The 25,113-nt window shown below is 36.0% G+C and overlaps 2 protein-coding genes across 5 annotated transcripts in view; one reads left to right on the top strand and one right to left on the bottom strand.

The window, feature by feature from the left end:
• The window catches only part of LOC107599558 (SH2 domain-containing protein 2A), a 32,588-nt gene extending 30,682 nt beyond the window's left edge, over window positions 1-1,906 (bottom strand). For all 3 annotated transcript variants that reach the window (XM_016291201.1, XM_016291200.1, XM_016291199.1), the window contains exons 1-2: window positions 1,809-1,906; window positions 698-900 (exon numbers count right to left, since the gene is read on the bottom strand). In XM_016291201.1, the coding sequence (XP_016146687.1) occupies window positions 698-900; window positions 1,809-1,836 (231 nt within the window). In that variant the 5' untranslated portion in view covers window positions 1,837-1,906. The remainder of the gene's footprint in view (window positions 1-697; window positions 901-1,808) is intronic.
• A 2,793-nt stretch (window positions 1,907-4,699) lies between these two features.
• Window positions 4,700-20,164, top strand: LOC107599596 (death-associated protein kinase 2-like). 2 transcript variants are annotated; one of them, XM_016291239.1, is made up of 13 exons: window positions 4,709-4,795; window positions 6,546-6,581; window positions 11,372-11,542; window positions 12,526-12,747; window positions 13,180-13,318; window positions 13,884-14,013; window positions 17,087-17,135; window positions 17,744-17,770; window positions 18,245-18,397; window positions 18,516-18,561; window positions 18,670-18,759; window positions 19,419-19,505; window positions 19,657-20,164. In XM_016291239.1, the coding sequence occupies exons 3-13, from the start codon at window positions 11,481-11,483 to the stop codon at window positions 19,735-19,737; spliced, it is 1,086 nt and encodes a 361-aa protein (XP_016146725.1). In that variant the 5' UTR covers window positions 4,709-4,795; window positions 6,546-6,581; window positions 11,372-11,480; the 3' UTR covers window positions 19,738-20,164. The 2 variants fall into 2 exon arrangements, with proteins under 2 accessions (XP_016146724.1, XP_016146725.1); XM_016291238.1 differs by lacking the exon at window positions 6,546-6,581 and having other exon boundaries at window positions 4,700-4,795.
• The last annotated feature ends 4,949 nt before the right edge of the window (window positions 20,165-25,113 follow it).

Raw genomic sequence — 25,113 nt, 5'->3', positions numbered from 1 at the left:
GTTTGAGCTTGAACTTGCCCCTGTTTTCTGGGTTTGGTCAGGTGACGTGCGACATATAGTGTATGTAGACTTGAGTATTAAAAAAAACAAATATTTTAAGATAATGTGAAAAATTTAAATCAGCTTGAGGTGATTTTGAAAATGGTTTCAAAAGCCCCCACAAGATGTGTAAATAATATTTACAGGGCAGATCACTCTGATTATGAAGCGATCGTGTCACATTAAACATCTCATGAAATCTAACCAGCTACTTTCTCATGGATTATTTCAGAATGCTTTAAAATATTGTATATAATAAATTTGGCCTAAAAAATTCAAAGCTTTGTCAGTTTTGACTTTGTTGTTGGTCGAACTGACCAACCTGCTATTTCTTTGCTTCAAAAGGCTCTTTAGAGAGAATGTAGAACAGGTGAACCGCTAATAGAAGTATTTTTGTTTTGTGGAAATTGTAGCGTATGCGCATTTGAACTCTGAGGACATTAGAAGGTTTTTCAGCCGATTATATTGTATAATAATACATTGTATATATGTGTGTGTGTGTGTGTGTGTGTGTGTGTAATCATTCTATCTTACAGGCTTAAACCATTGGGCCTATTTGAATTCAATATTTTGAAGGTTTTTTTAAAGTTATTTTTTGGAACAGAGCTCTGCAGTCTTTTTAAGTCATGGTTACACATCTATTACTTGACAGATTCACCTCATTTTCCTTCTGATGTCCCTGGTTTAGTTGCTCTATCCCTTGTTGTGCTGTGGGACGACACTTTATGCTTCTTTGGGGTTTTACGGGAGGTTTCTTGGTTGTGGGATGATTCTCTGGAGCTACAGATGGACGGGGCTTTGGTCTCGGGTAATGGACAGGAAGAGCGCTCGATCGCTCTTCTCTCTGCTGAGATTCAGCATCTGTACAGAAATAAAATGAGTCCTCCTAAATTTGATCGTTAAAGCAAACAGTATTGAAACACTTATCAATAGTAAATGAAAGATGGATGTGATTTAATTTCAATTTAATATGCTAAAATATTCTCTTATAGTGCCTTCAACCTTCGATCGGACTGTTATTTGCCTTTTGAATGTATTAATCTTTAAATACATTCAGATGTTTAATATTAACTCGTAGAGTTAGTTAGAACCACTAGTACCACACCAGTAGAGTCAGGCTCAAAATAACCCTGAACGGAAATGTCACGTTCTCTACAAGCACGCCAGCAACACAGAACATTCTAGATACCAAACAATCAACAAAACAATAATGTTACAAATATTAAAGGCTCTGTGTAACACTAATGCTGTGTTGAAAGATTATGGTATAGCCATGCAGTCAGAATCAGTTGTGTCTGAGAATTATAGTATAGTAAGGAGTAGATTATCATGTAGATTTGTGTTGTCATTTTATACTACACAAAGTCTAGGACATTTCTGTTTTTTAAACTAACTCCCAATTCTATATTAATGCTAGATTGCCTATAATCTATTTTAACACATTAAAACAAAATAAGCACAGCTTGAGCACCATATACCTTCATTCTGACAGTAAATATAACCTGAAAAATATATTTATTTTCACAAAATGATAAATTAAATAAGTATAACCTTGTCAAAATAACAGCTATATCTGACATTGTAATAAATATGGACATTTTAAGATTTTAAAAGAAAGCATTTCCAGTCGTCAGAAGAAGCAAGTAAACACAACTTATCTTAAAACCATCAGGTTGTGTTTTGTTTATTTTTTTGTAATAAAACACATTTGATTTCTACCTTAGAAAGAATTATTATGTAAGTTCAAAAGGTGTTGAGAGATAGCTGACCTTTAATCTTTTGGTTGTCAAAGTCCATGCTCAAGTGCAGGGTGTAAAATGTTACCTCTTTCTATCTGTTCTTGAGTGTTTCTGCCTCATCCTGTTTAAATGCATGTGTGAGTGAGAGAGAAAGAGAGCGGAAAAGGTCACAGGAAAAGAACTGATAGTGAACTGTGGGTGATTGTGTGCCGATTTCATTTTTAAACTTCTTGTGAAATATTCAACTGATGTAGGCCTACTAACGCTCAAATAAACAACCTAACAATTTGCACTGATTTTCAAAATTTGCCGTGCACTGGGAAAAAAAAAAATGTGTGAGTGAGAGAGAAAGAGAGCGGAAAAGGTCACAGGAAAAGAACTGATAGTGAACTGTGGGTGATTGTGTGCCGATTTCATTTTTAAACTTCTTGTGAAATATTCAACTGATGTAGGCCTACTAACGCTCAAATAAACAACCTAACAATTTGCACTGATTTTCAAAATTTGCCGTGCACTGGGAAAAAAAAAAATTAGTATAGAAGCAAAATTGCTTCAGAAATTGCTAGTAAATTGCACAAACAGTTACAAAGAAACAGAAAGTAACACATCGAATTAAATGTGAGCTTTTGAAGTAGAGAAACTGTAGTTGTATTTTCTTTTAAAACATATTACAATAATCGTTTGTTTATTTATTTATCATTTTTACAGTGTGCCACAATTTATGGATTTTTTTAAATCATTTGAACCACAAGTACACAATGACCAAATTCTTTAAAACAAAAGCTTTGAAAAGATATGCATTAACATATCTTGCAAAAATGATATGTAAAAATGGAGGTCCTCTTAAAATTATTCACTTTTTAATCATAATATCATGTTACTGCAGTTTTATTGAGTTTCTGTAGATTTGATTATGTTTTTGAATGTCTGTCTATAAAACAAAACTCATGCTGTTTAAAACTATCTGTAGAATGTTTCCCTCTTCAACACAAATTGTAAACATCTACATTTGTGTCTATGTATCCTGTATCTATGTGCGTGTGCTTTTTATGTATGTTTATTTTTAAGCACAGTGAGAGTGTTATTAGGGTGAGAGAGAGAGAAGAGGCAGTTGCGTCACATGACTTGCTCACCACACAGGATGAGAAAGAATGACCACAATGAACAAGAGAGGTGAGAAAAATAGAAAGAGATGACAAAAGAGGTATACAAATGGTGAGCAAAGTACTGTGCCCAATACCCACAAGCTTTACTTTAACATTTCTTTATAATCTATTGGGATACACAATGAGATTTCTTCTTTGTCTTTCTTCCTCGCTTTTTTTTCTGTATTTTATTTAGGCCCATATTATTATAATGTTATTATGATGTTATTATTTAAATTATTAAAAAAAACTAACATTATGATGTTATTTTTGTGAACTCGTATCTTTAGTCCAAAATAATTCTCAAATGAATTCTCATTTAACAACATGTTTTTCTTTTGTGTCCATTGTCTTTTATTTGTTTATTTATTTATTCTCTTTCCAAAATAATTACTAACAGGACAGTTACAGAGCACCTCCACTAGATGGCGCACGTACGTTAACATTCAGAATGAAATTCGGCACGAGACAGGAATGAAAATGACCTGTCATTCGTTAGGCTCGACAATAGCCACTCATAAGTCATGCATACCAAACTATATACAACGGTTTTATTTAACGTGATTGTCATGCACATTTTCCCTCTTTCTATGCGTTCCACTTCCTTTCAATCTGATTCAAAACGTCTGTTTCAAAAATGTGTTGGTTAAATAAGAACAGCTGTCCAGCCATTAGAGCTGAGCTGAGTCCACTGTAATTCTTGCCTGCACTATTACAGTCACCTTAAGTAATTCTCCGAAACTTGTCCGACTTGTTTCTCCTGCTTAAATGCACAAACGTGTCCCTTTTTTCTGCTGCAGAAATGCATCATTTTAGCCTCAATCTCTCAACCGTGAATTCCAGAGGTTTATGGAGCTGCAGAGAGAGTTACCTATGATACATCCACCCCCGTTTTTCATGAGGTGTGCTGCGGCAAGCAGTTTTAACATTTAGTGCTTAAAACTAACTAGCGTAGGCTATGTTACAAATGTATTTTTAATTACATCTAAGTAATCCAATGGCAACCAATATATTGTTGAGTTTTACTAGTAACTATTAGAGGGTAGTACTTGTTTGCAAGTGAATATTTGTTCAAGTAGTAGGTCAAATAATTTTTGTAGTAAAAAGTGATTCACATTTTCAGTTTAACTTGTAAATATTTATTAGAAGCTGATCCTTATTCCTTTGCTAGTCACTATTTTAGTGGATAAGTTATTTGTGTGGATAAGTACCTGTTCCAGTGTTACTAGTAAATAATACTATTTGTTTGTATAAATTCTGTGAGCGTGTGGTTCAGATATCCTCTTGCAACTATGTAGGCTATTCCTATTGCTGATACCCAATCCAGTTTTTACTAGAATTAGGCTAATTACTCCAACTTATTATTTAATTTTAATTTAGTTACTTGTAACTGTAATAAATAGTTACTGTCATTTATTCGGGATTATTGAATAGCATACTGGTACCTATTTATAGACACTCATATCTTTCCCAACTGCTCTATTAAAGAATAGCTACTACCTAATGAATAGTTACTACTAGTAAAATTAGAATAGGTGCCAGCTGAAATCAAAATATATAATGATGTGACATAAATGTGATTAGTTGGTATCTGAGTTCCACATATGATTGGATTATATAGTAGTCACTATAGTTGTTTTAGTAGGATTAGTAGGATGGATTGCTTACTATAAATTTGAAGAAGTTAGTTACAAAAAGTGTTAGTGTTGAGGCGTAGTGTTAAAACGGCTTGCCACATGCGGGCACTCACTGTACAGACACGGTCAACATGAGCGTTTCCTCATTTCAGTACTAGCGCGTCCGCAGCCAGAGGAGCTCCGGAGGAAATACCGTCCGTCAAACAGACACGACTTCATGAAGGATCTATGCCAGGTACGTCCCATAATTCAACCGATTCTTCAGGTTACAGGGGATTTGACATTGAATAGGCTCTTCTATATGAAAAAAATGGAGATACGAGAAAATAAAACTTGAACATATGTCGCAGTGCATGATAGAAGTTACAAGGAAATGGTCATTCATTTAATCGTTGCATCGCGATCGTGACACTTTGGGGCTTCCTAGGTGCGTAGCTCAGAAACACTCACAGTGGAGTATTGAACAGACACGACGCGCGAGAATGAGACACGAACAAGTTTCCACACGCAGGTTTCGTTCGTGTTCTGCACACACAGAGTCGACAGGAGACGTTCGATTTGGTTATATTTGTTAAATTATGATGTGATTTCGTTTCATCGCATTCTGTCATTGTCAGACCAAAGCAAAACGGAGCAAAAAGCCAAAACTGCAGTTTAAACGTTAACTTTCTTTCATTCACATTCTTCTTCAAGATTTGTCAAGACTGCTTCAGTGTAAAAACCCTGTGTGAGTTTCAAAACTGCCAATGACTTTATTACGTTGTTTAAAATAAAATAACCAAGTAAGATTGTTGCATAGTTAGTGATATATAAGTGGTTATCACCAGACCTAACTACCAGGGTCTGGCTAACAAACCACAAACCTCCCAGGCCCTGAGTAAACAATTAGACCTGATCTTTCCTCTGGATTTAGGGTTTTTATAAAAAATAAAAAAACAGGAGATGCAATTTTATTTTGTCCATATTTGGTTTGCACCGCATGGATTTAGCTGAAAGGCGCATTGGAAAGGCGTTACTGATTGCATGTGTAATTTTGTCCTCACATTGTAAAAGAAGTTGTCAGGTAAGCTATGTGATTCATATGATAACATCTAGTTAACTGCTTTTATTCAAGTCAAAACTGTATTTTAACATGACTCAATCAGCCTAACTTCAAGTTATATGTATGTGCTTGTGGTGGGTTTCCTGGAAGCTTGTGCTAGAAAAAAATAATGGCATTAAAATAAAAATTAAAATAATTTTTTTTTTTCTTGGTTTTGTCAATTCTTAGTCCTTGTTTTCCTCATTTATATTGTTGTAGGGGAGAATCTGTAGCTCTAAGACTAAAATAAAATCAAGGATGTGGTCATTCATTTGGGGCGTTTTATGGTTGGAGATATGATCCTAGATTTAGCAGGCAGTTTTCAGGCTTTGGAATTGCTCTTCAAGTTGTTTCTTTGAGGGAATGAAAGCAAGCTCACACGCAAATTTCAGAATTCACTCACTTGAACTCGCACATTGTCACACATTTGACTCAGCTGAATTTACAAAATAAAGTACCTAACATAATGTGATGGAAGATAAGCTCTATCCTTATAGTGTATGTACCTTTTAAGTTAAAATATTGCAAAATGCAGTAGTGATGCAAAAATGACAACACAAGCTGAAACAAATTGTTGAGCATAGTTTTACTGGATATGAGTGTGTAATTTGACACAGCTGAGTGAGTGTTGCTCCAATGAAGCAAAAGGGGAGTTTTTTGTTTTGCAATGAAGGCTATATTGTTGTGCTCTTTGGCTTTTCCCCTGGTATTTTACTGTAGGAAGCTGAAGTGAGATGGGTGGGGTGATATTTTGGAATAGCTGTTCTGTTCCCTCTATAACACAGTTGATGTGCACTTTAAACAACGCAACTGACGTGCAAGCTAAACACTTTGAATGTCCAGTGTGCCCTGTAAACTTCAGTTTGGCACACAGAAATATAAGCTGTTGTCTTTATCATCACAGAGCAATGCAGATGGATTCAAGAACATGAGATGTGTGGTATGATCGCATGTGTGTATGGCGTGTGTCTTCTAGATACAGATGTTTGTTTGATTGTATCTGTTATGTAAAATACACTCCCTTGCTTGTTTTTTTCTCTTTCAGCTTCTAAGCACTGAGCTCTGGTGTCTGCTTCAGACACTGTTAGACTTTGATCAAACACTTTTTTTCTAAAGAAAATGTGTTTGGTTTGTTTCTGTGTGAAACTAACAGCCACAATGGTAGACAGCTGCTTGCTAGGGTATGGTTATTTCGTTGCTATAGGGTATTCTGGGTGGTTGCTAGAATGCACTTTGTGTTTGCTATAGGGCATTTATGGGTGATTGCTAGGATGGGCCCCTGGGCTACAGCATTACAGTAGGCCCCCTGACCCCAGAATTTTTTTTTTTTAAGCTTCCTAACAATAATTGGTCAAATTTCGTTTTTTTTTTGGTCTTGTTAATATGCAGTTAACATTCACAACACTGTTCTGCGTAAAATGTGAATATAAGCAAATGTGCAAATTCACTCTTTGCCACAAGGTGGCGCTTGTGGAACAGCATAATTATATAGCCATTACATAACGTAAACACTACGTTATTACGGGCATTATACAGAGGTAATATGAAAGGAAAATGCCATCAAAACTTTCCTGCCTGAAATGTGAGTTTACAGGATTTAAACACCATTAATATTCATTTTAATATTAATATTAATTATTCATCATCAGTAGAGCAAAACACACTGCATGTTGACATAAATGTGGGTTATTTGGTGATTCCTAACTGCGTTTTTATTTTGAAACATGACGTGCTCACGTTTAATTTGTTAAATCACAGCCGTATAAAGTTTAATGATCACATTTAAGCAATAGGACAATTCCTATTTTTCCATCCCCGGATTTAAAATGGAGACTTTGAGACCCGGATTTAAAATTGACACTATTTATGGGACACAGATGACACAAAGATTACATCCAAGCAAGTTACTGAACTCTCACTGTATGACGTTACAGAACGTTGTCCGGTCCAGTTCCTTTCACACAGCAGTGTTGTGTTTCTGTTAATCTGTGTGTTGACATATAGATACTCTCGTGCTGCGATTATTTACTAGCGAATGCATTGTACATTCCACTTACAGTATATTGATTGAACACGTGGAGCATACCAACTATACAAACTGTGGGGGGAACCTAAACTGAGCCATTCACTATATAGCAGTGGTTCTCAAAATCTACATTCAAAGGACCAAATCTGAATTTTCATCAGTGTCAAAGGTCCGGACTGGAACAATTGGTTATAACAAAACTTGTTTTTAACAAAAAAAGAGTGTTTAAGTAAATGATTACTGCAGGGCACAAGATGGTAATAGTAGTAGTAGCCTAATTCAGAGTAATAACACATGACTCAAAACAGCTCTGTAGCATGCTTTTTGTTTACGTTTGCTGACAGACACCAGTGTTTCCCACAGACTTGCAAATGCAAATTCATTATCTGCCAGCAGGAGGTGCTGCTGGAGTGGGAGATATAGCGGTTTCCCCAGTAACGGCTGTAATCAAATAAGCACTACTTTATCAGGCATTACAGGAAAGACGTTGGCAGCTGACTTGCTGCCTCGCTGCCTTATGAGGCATTGACTTTTCAGGCAGTGTTTTTGCACGAAGGCACCTCATGAAACTTATTTCGGACAGGCTTCTGAGGCAGCGTAACGGTTTAATGATCTACAACAAAATAGAGTTTTGATGATAGCTAAACAAATATTTAATTATTATAATACTGATTTCTCGCTAGAAATAACATCAAAAGTGCAAAGAGTTAGTCAGAAACATACATTTACACACAAACTGACCACCAAACGCAACTTTCAGATGCCATCTTTATTTTTTTATCCCAACCGTCACGGAATGGAACGCACAGGATTGTGGGATATCAAAGGCAGCGAAGGATACATCTATGCTGCCTTCAAAAATCGATCAGGAGAAGGTACCTCCGGAGACAGGAAGTGAAGCAGAATTTGTATTCGGACGTGCCTTGATGCCTTCATGCCTTGAAATTTTAGAGCTTTCGGACGCAGTCGAAATGAAAATGACATCGAAGCTTTTCTGAAGATGGTTGGTTCTTTTCAAAGATACATTCATAAAAACACCTGCGCTGCATTTTAATTTTGAAATGTGCAGTGCTCAGTTTATTCAATTAAGTATAAGCCTTTTGGAAAATCTATTTGTGGCGGTCAGTTTTGATATTGTGACGGGCCGCCACAAATAACTCAATGTATAGGAAACACTGGACACTGCTAGAAGTCAAATGGCCATAATCTAAGTGATAACAAAAATTTAAAGAAAAAAAATTACTCATATTATTTGAAATGTCACCCGATTATGTCAAACGTCATACGCTCACTGGATGTCATGACAACAAATGTCATGAAGGAAAAGTTTCAGTATCTCGCCTTTGCTTTCATTTCGGACCATCTCCAAAAAGACATTTAAAAAAAAAAACTAAACAAATGATTTATAAGTTTAACATGCGTGTATCAAAGTAGGAAATGTATTAGTGCTCTTGAAATACGAAATGGAGGCGGGTCCGGATTGAATTCCCTCCGGGTCCGCATCCGGACCGGAGTCCGGACTTTGAGAAGCACTGCTATACTACAACCAGGGCATCGCTAAAAATGAGTGTGTGAGTTTGTTTACAGAACGCTGTTGTCACTGCTGCAAACTCCCATATAAATAATTATTCAAAAAATATAATTTCCCTGCAGCCCGTGGGCCCCCTTTCCAGTGTAGGCCCCTGGCTTCAGCCCCTTGAAGCTCATGCATTTATGCGCCCCTGGCTATGGCTATATTGTACATCTCTGTGTTGTTGCAAGGGCATTGCTGGGTGGTTGCTAGGCATTACTATATAGTTGCTAGGGTGTTCTCGATGTTTGCTAGGGCTTTGCTGGGTGGTTGCTAGTGTGTTCTGGGTGGTTGCTATGACATTGCTAGGTTTTTGTTTTTTTTTAGTGCCAGGGGATTCATTTATCAGTTGCTAGGGTATTCTGGTTGGTTGGTATGGCATTATTAAGGTTTTTATTTTTGTTGCAGGGGCATTGCTATATGGTTGCTAGGGTATTATGGATGGTTACTAGGGCATTTCAGGTGGTTGCTAGGGCATTGCTATTGCATTTGTATAGAGACAGAGCGACACGCATCATAATCTGAAAACCACGCCCACCGGGGGGAAAAACAATCCAACGGTCTCCATTGACTTTCTATTGTGGGAAGCTGCCTCGTCATTTCTGACTTATAACAAAAAACAGAGCAATGCCTAAAAGCTGCTATGTAACAAGGTGGAGGGAAATGTAATCGGCGACAAGACCATTCATTATTTTTAACCATGTCAAAGGATTATTTCATATTTCCATGAAATGGAATGTTATATCACATGACCACCCTATGTGAATCTGAGAGGAGGAGATATATTAAGAAACTAAATTTCATTGGTCTATGTCAGTGCCCCTTTTCCTAACCTTCCTTTTGTTTGAGAAATGATCCAGCTGAACGGCCCAACGTGAAATACCCCAACATCTACAACTATTTGTGTCCTAAACGTTTGTTTTTTGGGGGGTCGACAGCTTATAAAATCGTAGTTCTGGGTTTTTTAGCTTGTTTACTGTACACCTTGTCACATAGCATCTTTTAGGCATTGCTCTGTTTTTTGTTACAAGTCAGAAATGACAAGGAGGCAGTTGTTGCCAGGGCTTTACTATATGGTAGCAAGGGTGTTCTGGCTTTTATAGGGTTCTAAGGCATTTATAGGGTTGTTGTTGCTAGTGTGATCTGGGTGGTTGTCAAGAGTGAAGTTTGCTACTTCAGATCTGGAGTTTGTTTTTTTAAATATAAGAAATAATAATAGTGATGCTCCTCTCAGCAGTCTATGAGAGAGAGTCTACTTGTGCACTTAAGTGTTAGAATTAGTGTTTGTTCACCTTCAGATGCAACAGATTTGTCCAGCTTGTATTCAAATCAGACAAACTGCCATTTGCAGTTGCTCTCAATGCCATATTTTTCGCATTCACAGCACATTTACATTATTTACATCAATTGCAATGCAATGTGAAATAATCCACCTCCAGTATCACACCATTTATTCTTATAACTCACATTTTCTCCTCTGAAATGGATAAATGATAGATTATATGGGTAGACAGGCAGATGGATAGACATGCTAAAACAAGACCTTGTTTGTCTTGTCACTCCATAAATAATCTTTCTCCTCCCAACTCCTACTTCATTTTCTCATTTCTTCCTCCCCTGGTGACAAACCGTGTTAGCCATTGAAAACTAATTACACCACAACTCAATGTGGGGAATGGGCTCATAATTTAAGAATGCATTAATATAATCATGGAAGGGTAACTAAGGTCTTGGCAGTTTCTCACACGATGTTCATGCTCTGTATTGCACATTGTGACCTAATGGTTTGTCCACACTTGGCTGAAGTTTAAAGGACTGTCTTGTTTACGTCTGTTCGAAATGCTAGAGCATTTAGTCCAACATTCTTTCTCATGTGTGTAGTTCTGGCTCATCAGATGGTTTTGCATTCCAGATGTTCACCCTTTGGGGACTCGTAAATGATTTCCAGATATCTCTCCTTTTCTGTTCCCTGCTAGTATGGTTGTGCTGTCAGAGCAGCCTTTAAAGGCATAAAAGGCATACTTAATGTAAATGATTGTGCAAGTTTAGTAATATTCTTATAGAAATGCTTTCTGTTTGTTTGGAGTTCTGTTAAACCGAAATAAGCCACTTACTACCATCCTGTGTTTTTTAGGTGTGGACCTAATGCTTACCCCAGTATGAGCACTATACAGTAGCCCATAGCTTTCCTTTGGACATTGACAGACAGAGGACACTGAAGAGACAGAGAGAGAGACAGCAGCATGGCTGTCTTCAAGCTGGATAATGTTGAAGATCTTTATGAGATTGGAAGTGTTTTGGGAAGGTAAAGAGATGCACAACTATTTATTTTCTCTTTCCTAAAGAAAACAAAAATATGTATCAGATGACAGTACCATGGTATGTACTACTGTTCAAAAGTAATTTTTTTTTTTTTTAAGAAATTTATACTTTTATTCAGCACGGATCCATTAATTAGACAGTAAAACATTGTTTAAAATTTTTTTTTATTAAAATAAATGTTGTTCTTTTGAGCTTTCTGTTCCGTGAAGAATCCTGAAAAAAAGCAGCAAAGCTGTTTTCAAGATTGATCATAATAAAATATTTTTTTGAGAACCAAATCAGCATATAAGAATGATTTCTAAAGAATCATGTGACACTAAAGACTGGAGTAATGATGCTGAAAATTCAGCTTTGCCATCACGGGAATAAATTACACTTTAAAATATATATTTAAATAGGATCAAATGCATTTTTTACATTGTAATAATTTTACAGTTTTTATTGCATTTTTTATTGGATTAGGTTAGCGTAGAGAGTTCTCTCAAAAACTTTAAAAACTCTTACCGACCCAAAATTTTGAAAGTTAATGTATACAAAATATTAATTATCTAAAAAATTATATAATATAAAAAAACAATATGATCATTTTCATATACATTGGCATTTAAATAGTATTTTAGAGGCACTTAAAAGAATACTTTGGTATTAACATGGCAACATTTCCGAAATATCCATTTTGTAAAACAAATGAGTTATGAGCCATAATAAATTATTATTATGTTGAAAAATAAAAATAATAAATAAAATAAAGAATCTAAAATAAATTAACAAATGTTTTTTTTTAATTACCCGTGAAATAATTTACAGTGTTGTATATTATACGGTAGGTTCACTATAGTATACATGCATTGTACCGTATATAAGATAATCTGTTTTAACCCCTTTTTTGGAACTTACATAGTTAAACAACTTCCTAGGTCTTATTTTAACACTTATCTCCATTTATTCTGTCTATTGCCATCCTAGTGGTCACTTTGGGCAGGTGCGTGAGGTGCGGGAACGGGCCACTGACGTTCTGTGGGCGGGGAAATTCCTAAAGCTGAAGAAAGGTGCAGGAAGCAGGTTGGGCCTGGAGAGGAAGAGTGTGGAGAAGGAGGTGGAGATCCTACAGAGCCTTCAGCATCAAAACATCATGGCTCTCAAAGATGTTTTCGAGAGCAGGGCAGAGGTGGTCCTCATCGTTGAGCTGTGAGTATGTGTTTGTTTTTCTGAGATTAAAAAAACTTGGAGGAAACACACCTGAATGAAGGTGATGCGTGATAGATAGAGATAGGAGGAAGAATTAACAGAAAGTTATGATATGATTAATATTAAATAAATGTTCATATTTCACCTAAAAATAAAAAGTAAAACAAATCTAAAATATATTTTACATTACGTCTCTTTTTAAATTAACCTTTTTTTTCATGACAATTATACATGTCCCCCCCAAATTCACATCACTATAATGCAAAAAATCTGGAAAATTTATAAAAAAAAATACAGTTGCACTTTACAATTTAAATACTATATTTAATAATAATAAAAATGTTTTCATTACATGAGAATAAAAGTTTTTCTTTGTTCTTTGATCTATGGTTCATTCTTCTTTCTTGTTGATCTTATCTTTTTTGTATATAGCATAAAGGGTGGCGAGCTCTTTGATTTCATCGCTGAGAAAGAGAACCTCACAGAGACGGAAGCCATTGAGTTCATGAAGCAGATTCTGGAAGGTGTCCGCTACATGCACCAAAAAACCGTTGCCCATTTTGACCTGAAGGTAGGAAGGAAGCCCATCTTTCTGCTAGCCTCCATCTAAATAAGTCAGAAAAGCGAACCAATCAACCACATGAACAGTTTCAAATGACCTTCGAAAGTTAATTTTAACTCTGTGTAGCAAGCATGTCACTTCCTATAAAGATTTCAGCCCGATAATGAGGAAGTAGACTGTGTACCTTTCTCACCCAAGCTGTCACCTCTGACCAAAATTAATTTGACACTTCGAACACAACAGTATTTATTCAGAAAAAAGGACAAATATATTGATTTTGTTCACATTGTGGAAATGCCCTAAATCCACTATATTTATTCAAAATATCTGTAATATTTATTTATTTATTTATGTTTGTCATCAAACCTTACTGAGCTTCTTAAAGAAACCATACCAGCATTTTACTGACCTAAAAACCTGTGTAGAAAAATAACTTGGTTAGGGTTAGATGAATTTCAACACGTTTAAAAAATTTACAACCTAATAAACTAAACATATAATTTACAATAAAAATCAGTAACCTTCTTGTGTATAAGGCAAAAGACATGTTCTTTTCTTCCTTCTTGTTCTTCAGCCGGAAAATATCATGTTGTCTGACAAACACGCTCCCAATCCAGACATCAAGATCATTGATTTTGGCATGGCTCATCGCTTTATTCAAGGAGAAGAGTATAAGAGTTTAGGTGGAACCCCTCAGTATATTGGTGAGTGGTTCGGTCTGTGTGGTTTGGGTTCAAGTGAATGTGTTCATTTAAAGGCCATAAACCTACGCAAATATGCAAATGCAGACCTGAATGCTTGTCCAATACCACAAGCATGAGATATGCACTACTATTGAGGTCAAAATTTAAGAAGATTTTTTTTTTTTTTTGCTCAACCAAGGCTACATTTATCTGATCCAAAATACAGTAAAACTGTAATATTGTGAAGTAGCTGTTTTCTATTTAAATATATTTTAAAATGTATTTTATTACTGTGATGGCAAAGCTGAATTTTCAGCAGCCATTACTCCAGTCTTTAGTGTCACATGATCCTTTAGAAATCATTTCAATATGTTTATTTGCTGCTCAAGAAACATTTTTTTAATTATTAACAATGTTAGAAACAGTTGTGCTGCTTAATATTTTTGTGAAAACTGTGATATATTTTTTTCAGGATTCATTGATGAGTAAAAAGTTCAAAAGAACTGCATGTATTTCAAATAGTTTTGTCACTATGGTCTTTACTGTCACTTTGATCAGTTTAATGCATCCTTGCTGAATAAAAGTACAGTAATTTCTTTAAAAATATAAAATCTTACTGATGGTATTGCATACTTAATGTTATGTGGTGGTAACAAACCTCCGTACTTAAGGGGACGATAGAGTTACTTTCAAATTTATGTGCTGTTAAACCGGTTTTGTTATTGTTTAAGCAGCTAACAATACATGTGTCAACAGCTGAGTGTGTGCTTTTATATTTACTGACTGATAATAATAGTATCTGCATTTACATACCTGTGTACAGTAAGTTTTGTGAAGTGTGTGCGCATGTTGAGTTTGCATCTGCTCGAATGTGTGTTTGAATATGCAAAATTTTTATTTATAGCCGTCTCCATGGAGACTAAGTTCAGATAAAATGACAGAGCTTTGTAAGTTCAGCTGTAAATTGAGTGGACAGGAACAGAAATAGCTATTGTGATATCACATAAGAGAAATCACTGCTGATATATGGCAGAAATGTCATTTAACATACTGAAACATGCTGAAATGTGACACACACACACATCTGGTTGGCCTGCTACACTTATCAGTGCTCTTTAAAGGTGACATATCATGAAAATCTGACTTTTCCAGGTTTTAAGTGCTATAATCAGGTCCCCGGTGCATCTACCAACCAAGGAAACATGAAAAAGATTAACCCAGTAACTTTGTTTTGGGAAGCCTTTTTCTGCAAGGGTCTGAGCAAACGAGCGCGTCAGATTTCGCTCCCTTGGTGACGTGGCAAAGGGATCTCATTATAATATTACCGCCCCTTAATCTGTAAGTTTCCACCCATGGAGCCATAATTTTGATTGCGCAAGCGACAACGGTGTACCAGCTCTAATGCCGTGGCGAAGGTTAGAGCAAAACAAGCTAACTGTTCTGTCTTTGGCTGCACAGACGAGCACAGAACACTGTTCAGAGTCCCAGCCTCAGAGGAGACAAGCAGTGGATTTATTGATTTATTTACTGTATATTGCTGCTGCATACCTGTCAACCCTCCCGTTTTTCCCGGGATTCTCCCGTATTTTACCATTCTATCCCGCTATCATCCCGTTTAAATATTTTCCCCCGTATTTTTAATCTTTCTATAAAAAAATCCCACTGGGCTTATTTTATATGTTTGCTACATTCGCTTCCGGTAAAACTCCCATCATTTGTATGGGCCAAACCTCATCAAATGAATAATCACGACAACAAATTCCAAGGTTGTCCAGTTGCCAGATCTTGTATGAAACGCATCTTTCTCACATGATCGACGCATACAAATTTCTACCCATTTGTCCCCTCAACTTGTCCCCAGTGATGCTACTGATATGTGCGCAGTTAGTACCGCGGGAAGGAAACAATGATCACTGGTAGAAACTGGAGAAGAAGACTCAAATGTAAATTTAAATGTAAATTTACATGTATAATGAGATATAGCTTAAACTTCAAAAACCTATTTAATTGATTAAATATGAGCGCTGCAAGTTTCAAAGTCAGGTGCTGTTTACTGCGGTTACGGGGAAACGGCTATATTCCTGGCGAAAAAAAAATTTCACCAGGAATATAGTCATATTTTTTTTTTAAATACATTTTATTTCCTATAAATACTGAATAAATGTAAATGTGTATAGAAAACTGTAAATATTGGTACTGGACAAACCAAGTATTATTTCTACATGAGACTAGGCAGAAGTAGTATGCTACTTGATATTTAGCAGACTCCTTTGTTCAAAGTGACTAGCACTTTACTTATCATGAGGACATCCTTTGTGAAGAACTAGAGGTTAAGTGTTTTTCTAAGCACATCTGGTGATAGGCTGAATTGTGATGTCAGTGACACTCCAGTTCCTGAGTCAGGCCTACTTATGGCTGAACCTGTTTTAGCTGCCGAAATCTTCAGCAATGAAACTATCACCACCACTTTGTTATTTAAAATGCATTTTCATTTGAACAGGTTTGTCAACTTTAAAGAAAAAATACAATTTCCACATTTACTCCCTCTCATGTTGTACCAAGCATTTTGTGTTCAAAAGTCATGTGGGTGAATAAGTGATGAAAGCTTTATATATATATATATATATATATATATATATATATATATATATATATATATATATATATATATATATATTTTTGTTAAAATTCTATGAGTGGTTTTCAGTCACAAAACAACTAGAGATTAACAGGAGATGCCTTCATGCCTAGTTTGTTTGCTAGTCAGCTACTTTAAACCATCAACAACAACAAAATCCTGATGCATTTGTATCAAATTATAGTGAAGCGTTGTTCGTATGCAACTCAGTGGGGAACAGAGCACAATCTACTGTGGTTCATGTGAGGACGTGAACATGTGCTGCTGGTCTCAAAGAATGCACTTAATGGTGTCATTTTGTAAGTTTGACTTCACAGATATGTCTGCTTCTGTCCAGCCAAAGCTCTTTGAAACGTTTGATTAATGCAATAAAATTGCTGAGAAAAATGCTGAAGAATTTATGAGAGCCAACAGAAGAAGCAACCTTAAGCTTTTGTTTCTCTCCATCTGTTTCAGCCCCTGAGATTATCAACTACGAGCCTCTCGGTACAGCAGCAGATATGTGGTAAGTCTTACCTGATTAAATTAGCAACACAAACACTCATACACACATGGAAATATAGTGTTAGAGTGCTTAAGGGAGTTTTCGGGCATGCTCAGACTTGATTTGTCTTCCTCTGACATCCCCAGGTGCTCATTAAAGTGCGTTTGTCTCAGCATGTATATGAATTTGTACTTCATAATATGCATCTGAAAATGGATGTCATGTGCGAAACATTGTAGGAAGGAAAACTATTTTGGCTTTTGACAAAACGCTGTAGCTATCATCTGCAAAGACAGCAACTCATGTCTAGTTAACATAATGTTAGCATAACACTTGTTTGGTTTACATCTCATTCGTTCCTGAAGCCCAGCTGGTACAGCATGGCACAAACAAAGCCGAGATCATGGGTTTGTTTTTTAGAGAACACTGATAAATGTGAAGTGAATCACTTTGGATAAAAGAATATATTAAATAAATAAAGGTGAATTTCTATATCAAAATGTAGACCTTAGGAATTATATTTTAGAATTATATGATAAAAAAATGCATGTTAAATAGCTTAGAATTCTATACACTGGTTTTAAAATTCAATTAATGATGATTAATCATGTTCTTGTGATGTTTTTCAGGAGCATTGGTGTCATTACCTACATTTTGTAAGTAATCTTCCATTGTTATTAATCATATGATAACACTCCTGACAGTCAAATCCTTTAAGAATCAGTCTGCAAACCAAAGTGCTGTTCCAAATATTCAGATTTTAACTGGGACATAAATTACCTCCGAAATAAAGCCTCCCTTTGACAAGCAATGTGCTTTTTGAAGTTTACCAGACAGAGAGCAGATAACCATCAGACTGACTAGTAATAGCCTTTATCTTTATGCAGGGATAAAGCAGTTGATCTTGATGGCGGTGTGCATATTTTTTAAATGTTAACATATTTTCTATTATCCCAGGTTATGGGGAGAGATATTGCAGGAATAATACCTGTAGAAACTGTTGTATTTTGATGGAAACTATGCTTGCCATAATCAATTTTTACTAAAGACTTACATCTGCAGTGTTTACTCCTTCTCTAGGTTCTCTAGGCAACAAAACATTTGTTATTCATGTATATTTATGCCATCAGTTTGAGCGGCCTGTCACCGTTCCAAGGTGAGACGGACGAAGAGACGCTGAGGAACATTGTGGCGATGAAATACGAGTTTGAGCCTCACTGCTTCAGCCAAACCAGCAACATGGCCAAAGACTTCATCCAGAAACTGCTAGTTAAAGACCAGAGGTAACAAGAATCGTATTAATTATATTAGAATAATTGAATAGTTTAATCTTTAACGGTCTAATCTGAATATTTTTAGGGGTTAAATGTTTTTATTCTACTTTTGTGCATTTATATTTAGTGAAAGGATGACAGCAGAAGAGTGTCTCATTCACCCCTGGATTAAGGTGAGATGCATAAACTCACCCGTTTCTTCATATTATATTGTCTGATTCATTTTACCTTCTCCTCAGGATCATTTCAATAACTGTTTTCCGCATCCATTTCTATTTCAGCCTCTCAATAGAACTCAAATAGCAAAGAGGAACCGCTCCTCCATCAACATGAAGAACTTTAAGAAGTTCAATGCGAGGAGGAAATGGAAGGTTGGTATTCGTGTCACTACTGTGGGTTTTGTTAACTTGGTCAGAGAAACTCGTTATTGGCTGGAGTGTGTAGACTGTCATTACCCACAGACCAACTTTTTCTGTCACAACCTGTGTGCCTCATCGCATGCTTTGTCGTTCATGTCTTTTTGTCTCCCTCAGTTATTCTCTGTTCCTCCTGTAGTATTAATTGACATCTAGTTTTGCTTTTATTTGTCATATCAGCCATATCAATCATATCAATTTCTGCATTCAGTGCCTTTTTACATTTAATCGGCAGCTGTTTTTATATAATGTGATGATTCATGCTTTTTATTCGCTGTGTTGTCAGTGGTAGCATGACTCTTAAAGAGATAGTTCACATAGATTTTAGTTGTGAGTGACCAGGGATTCTACAAAAAGCAACAGAAATGACTAAACTGTTCCTTTAAGTGTCTGAACCAGTTGCTAACACTACCTTAGCTGACTCAGATGACTCACTTCTCTAAACTAACAGACCTATGAGTAAAGAGAGACACCTGCTGTTCAGTCATTGTGTTACTCTGTCATGATGCCTTTTTGTTGCTCTCTTTCTGTCTGGATTGTGACAAATATTTTGTACAGGTAGGCTGTAATATTTATTAAAAATTAACTAACTAGTTGATTTTCTCACCGCACAGATGTCCTTTAACATGGTTTCAGCATGTAATCGGTTTTGTCGGCTGCAATTACTGTGTAAGGCCCGCGGTCCGGAGCAACAAGAACTGGTAAGAATCTCATGAAAAATACAATTTTAAAAGCTTGTTATTTGTTGCAAAGATTCTTTCTCATTACTGTAATGAGAAGTACAGGGTAAATGTGCTTAATTGTTATAAATAATGCAATGCTTGTTTACTTGATCTGTTTTTTTTCAATCAGAGAGACTGTGAGAGCGATCAGGAGGACACAGGCACAAAACCTGCCTCTCTCTTACGCAGACGTCTTAGTAGCAGTTCATAGATCTCAAGCATCTCCCTATAACGAGGCGGCAGCACTCATTCGACCTACAGTACTTGTACTGCCAACAGGAGGAGACACAGGCCGCAATCAACAGGATCTCTTCCCCCATCCAAAGACCTTGAACCTCAGTGCATGCAATTGCCCAACCACCAGCTGCATATCCAGTTACAGTGAATGATGACATCTGAAAGAAGGATGGGGCCATGAGATCATTGTGGTTTTCTATGCTAATATGCAAGCATGTCCATAGAGTTCTACCTCTGACAGACTGAGTGTGATGCTTCTACCTGAAGTGCTGTTGACAGGAGGGTCAGGTGTCTTGAAGGATGTACCTACAATGTTAAGTTTTCCTTAAACTAAGAGGGTTTTTATTTTCAGATTTATTTCAGTGGGACATATACATGCTATATACACTACTGTTCAAACCTTTGGGGATGTTTTTTCATTCAAAGAAAGGAATACTTTTTATTCAGCAAGGATGCATTACATTGATCAAAAGTGACAGTAAAGATATTTATATTGTTACAAAAAATATATATAAATATTTCATATAAATGCTGTTCTTTTTAACTTTCTATTTATCAAAGAATCCCAAAAAATGCATTATGCTTTCTACAAAAAGTGCTGATATTGATGTTTGCTGAGCAGCAAATCATCATATTAGAATGATTTCTGAAGGATCATGTGACTCTGAAGACTGGAGGAGGGGATGCTGAAAAATTAGGGAGATTACCGACCCTAAACTTTTTGAACGGTAGTGTTTAATAGCCTATATGCTAATATATTAAAGCCCCATTTATACCTGGTACTAACATCTAGCTCAAATACATTTTAGCAGCTTGCAATAGGAGTTCAAAGGAAGGTCTGACAATATTCATCACTTTGTCGGTTAAAAATGTTCAAATTTAAAATGAATAATGTTAAAAAGCACAAAAAAATGCAGATCGTTTAGAAATATACTGAGTAGGCGGTCTTTTTTACATTTACACTACAAATGCAACATGTTCACATGCATTTCTGACTACCTCTGAACCTCATTTAGTACTGACAACATGTGATTGAATCAGCTTAGACTGATCTTAAAACCAGGTGTAAACGGGGTCATAGTTTAATGTGCTTAGAGAAAAACAAGCAAACCAAATTATAGGGGAGGACTTTTGGGCTGAGTGCCTTAAAATACATATCTTCTCAAAAACCTGATCTACATGTTCTGTCCTGAATTAGACTACCAGAGGCCAAACCGTATTCCCTTTATTGATATAATAGTGAGATTCAACCAGTTGCCTTTTTTTCTGTATGGCTGAATAGTAGTTCTAGTAGGCATCTTCAGTACAGTCATCTCTGAGCAATGATGGTATTCATTTATGATATGAACAGATAAATACAGCTGTCATAAATCGTGTTTGACATGTAAAGCAGTTAACAGTTTTACAACTTATTGACTTCCCTCATCGAGTTTGATCAACAGAGATTTCGTATGAAGAGCCACTTTAAATGTATTTGAATGGTGTCATGCAGTGTTGAGCTTTATGAAATGCTGCTTGAATTATTCTAGACACTAATTGTTGCCTTTAATGTCAGAGTCTCAAGAAACTATCTTAAGTAAAATTAGACTTTTTCAAAGAATACTGGTCTTCCTTGTAGATTTAAAATCACTGTTTAGTTTGAGAAGTCTTCCATTATCCAGACATAGCAAGATTTTACCCTCTTACACTCTTGCCTATAGAACTTGTCATGTGAATATCGCACAACTTAATATTATATATTGTTGTCATGATATATTTTGTATACTATACCTGACTTGCAAGAATGTTACTGTATATTCTGTTATGTAACGTTTGCCTGAGGGATGTAATTCCTGTAATATTATATAACATCAGACCACTGTTTGTATTAGTACCATTTTTTATTATGTTTATTTATATTTTTAAATGGAGCATGCCAGATTAGAGAGTGATTTTTCTTCTGAATGCGTCGTTGCCTTCTATGTATCAACTTTTCTTATGCAGTATTTGTCTCGTTTGCTTCTGTATTTGTGAATAATGATTTGGTGTGTTTGTTTTTTAATATAATTTGATACTATTGTCTTAGCTATGAAAAAATTAAGCAATTTGGCGCATGTGGTTTTTCCTATACAGTTTGTTCGTTTTTAAGTGTGTCCTCGGTTTGTTTGATACTGTTTAGTGTAAATTAAAAGCAGTTGGTCCTTTAATGTTGTCTGATCAAGTTTTAACACATATTGGGTTTCCAATCATCATGAAAGGCCTGGAAATATCAGGGAATTTCAAAAGTGGGATTTCCAGGGCAGGAAAATTATCTAGCACCACGAATGTTTGAAAAAGTCATGAGAATTGGGCTAGTTGGTCAAACAGTGTAGGAACCCCGACATAAACTGTACTCAATTACTTTTAAAAGTAATGCATTACAATATTGCGTTACTCCATAAAAAAGTAACTAATTTAGTTACTTAGTTACTTTTTATGGAAAGTAATGCATTACGTTACTTTTGCGTTACTTTTTAAATCTGGACAGGGCTTGCTTGTTTGTTTTTAAAATAAAAAATTATATTTTTGGCAAATATAAAAGCCTTTTCACACCAAAAGTGAAATGAATAAGCCTCAGGCCGAAGGGAAAGTAAATGTGTGTCCGTACAGTAGAATGCAGAAGAAGAAATTTCAACACACTTCAGCAATAAAAAAGACACACAAATGTTTGTCTAGAGTTATTTTTGCTTATTAGTATGGTTAAACTGGATCATCGAAGGTCAGAAGCAAAGACATGGGTTAATAGAATGGGATTAAATACATAAAGGATATTTGTGTTGTTTAACATTTAATTATTGCAGCTTTGCATCATATTCTGAGTTGCATTATTTTTTAGAACTACAGTAACATCTGATTTCTCTCAACATGGGGACAGGAGAGCTGTCAATTAATAAATTGGAATAAAAAGTAACTTGCGTTACTTATTTGAAAACGCAACTCAGATATTCTCTTGTAAATTAAAAAGTAATGCGTTACTTTACTGGTTACTTGAAAAAAGTAATCTGATTACGTAACTCGCGTTACTTGTAATGCGTTACCCCCAACACTGTCAATTACTGACAGATTATTAGATAGCTAGTCTTTATTAATAATCCCTTGACCACGTCGGCATAAAATAATTTTCCTTTACTATCTTAAACACACACACACACACGTGAAGTGTGTTGTCTAAATGATATGGCCATGAATGCAGTCGTCGTCACGGATGTGGGCGTGGCCGCGAGAGCGAGCCGAAGATGATGTACTTTACCGGAGTGTGTCCGGGAATGTCTTGGCTGAAAACACCTCGGGAACCAACTGGTCTCTACGCCGCTTAGATGACATGAACACATCAAGAAGATTTTTCAGGAGAAAGTAAACCTCGAGGAGCGTCTGTCTGGATGAAACTGACAGAACGACGTTAGGATAGAATATAAACATTACATCACAGCGGACAGGCAAGTTACTAAAAGTTATTACGACCTGTTTTCATCAAGTGGGAACACTCATTGAGACTGTCTGGGACATGAAAAAAATGAAAAAGAAAGACGCTATGTTTTAAAAGAGTAGCTTAAGAGTAGTTCAATCTTTTAACAAGTGCCATTACTTGTTCATTGATTTTGTAAGATCAATGAACGTTAACGAAAATGTGCCATTTCCTACATTATACTTTTTTTTTTTTTTGGTCAGTTCAAAGAATCAAAATGTTAAAATGTTTCATCATTCTTTATGTTGTTAAATACTTAATTGTGCGCGTTACCGGTTCTGTACTCATTCTGTGAACAATGACAGCAGTTACGAGTGAAGAAAAGGATTGGGAGAAGGAAGTGCTTTTTGGATGTTCAGAATGGGGCCCCTGTGCTACCTGAGACCTTTGTGAGGGCCTGCTGGTTTTCTTACCTACGGAGTTCTGTTTAAAAACATGATTTCATGGAGAGAGAAAAGAGGGAGAAAGAATGAGCAAAGAGGATTGAACCAGGGAAAGCAGAGGTTAGGGGTGAAACTGACACAGAAAAGATCATACTAAGTAGGAGATGGGGAAAGTGACAGATGAATGTGTAACATATATAAAAGAGAAAAACATGGGGCAGTTTATAGATAGCATTAGAAAATACATAGGCAAAGCTCTTAAATGAGTGTTCAGATATAGCCTAATATATACTAAATCATTTTTAGATAAATATAATTTATATTATAATAATTATTTTTATTATTGGTATTTATTAAAATTGTTTATTTTATTTTTACAGTTCATTATTATTATTATTATTATTTATTTTTAATACCGTACCGTAGAAGTCCGTCTGTCTTAAACAAGGAATTCTCTCATTATTTCATGCTGCAAATATGACAGGAATGCTTTCTTGGAACCCTGTAACTTTAAATCAGTTCCATTTCATTTTGCTGACTTAAAGATCAGACCTGAGATTCTCAGGAACAGTTGATCTGATTGCAAATGCATTGATTTTTGATGAAGAAGCTTTTGAAGTGAGTTCATTCCCTGCATTCAAGTGTCAGTGCTTTTGATCTATTGACCTTTTAGAGTTTCTTGGTCTAATGACTTTACAATGATTCTTCAGATTATTTGAATATGATCTACTGTATATATTTGAGAACTTGAAGTGCTTTTCATCGGTTAATCTTCAGATGATCAAAGTTTGCTGTAAGATGAAACCCCTAAACCTCTGCAAACAGGGATCTAGTCATTATATAAAGTATGCTAAAGAGTTCTGTATTAGTAAGAACCTCCCTCTGAGAATACATGCGGCCTTCCTCACAGCGAATAAGAAAAGGAAGAGGGGATAAATAGAGACAAACAGGAGGGGGTGGAGGGCATGTTTATAGTCATTTGGTGACTGACAGCACACAAGGTGGCGAGGGGGGTAGACATCTTGGAAGTGAGAGGGCACAAGGAAAATGAAGGAAACAAGGATATTTTAAACTATTTTGCCCCCTGTTGTTTATATTAAAGGGGTCATATGATGCCCCGCCTCTCTCAAACACCTCGTTTTCAACAAAGCCCCCTCCTTTGACAAGCGCAGTCTGCTCTGATTGGCCAGCTGACCTAGTGCATTGTGATTGGCCGAACACTACAAGCGCGCGTCGGAAATGTAACACCCCTTAACATAATCGCGAGCTTCAGCTTTCAAAGTAAATATCAAGACAGTTAATAATGTCGTTAGTTTTACCATCAGTTCAAGCCCTAAAGGACAACAGAGTCGCGTGACAGACAGTGATGATGCAGTACACAAGCCGCGGTTAAGACAGCTGACGTGCTATGATTTCTGACAGGCAGTTCACTCTCCTGTGATGTGACCCTGTTTCCCTCACACACACACACACACGCGACGCG

The sequence above is a fragment of the Sinocyclocheilus grahami genome, unplaced genomic scaffold, assembly GCF_001515645.1.
Source record: "Sinocyclocheilus grahami isolate Dianchi unplaced genomic scaffold, SAMN03320097.WGS_v1.1 scaffold268.1, whole genome shotgun sequence".
Lineage (NCBI taxonomy): Eukaryota > Metazoa > Chordata > Actinopteri > Cypriniformes > Cyprinidae > Sinocyclocheilus > Sinocyclocheilus grahami.
Note: the sequence above shows the minus strand (reverse complement) of the source record. Positions and strands in the feature narration are given on the sequence as shown.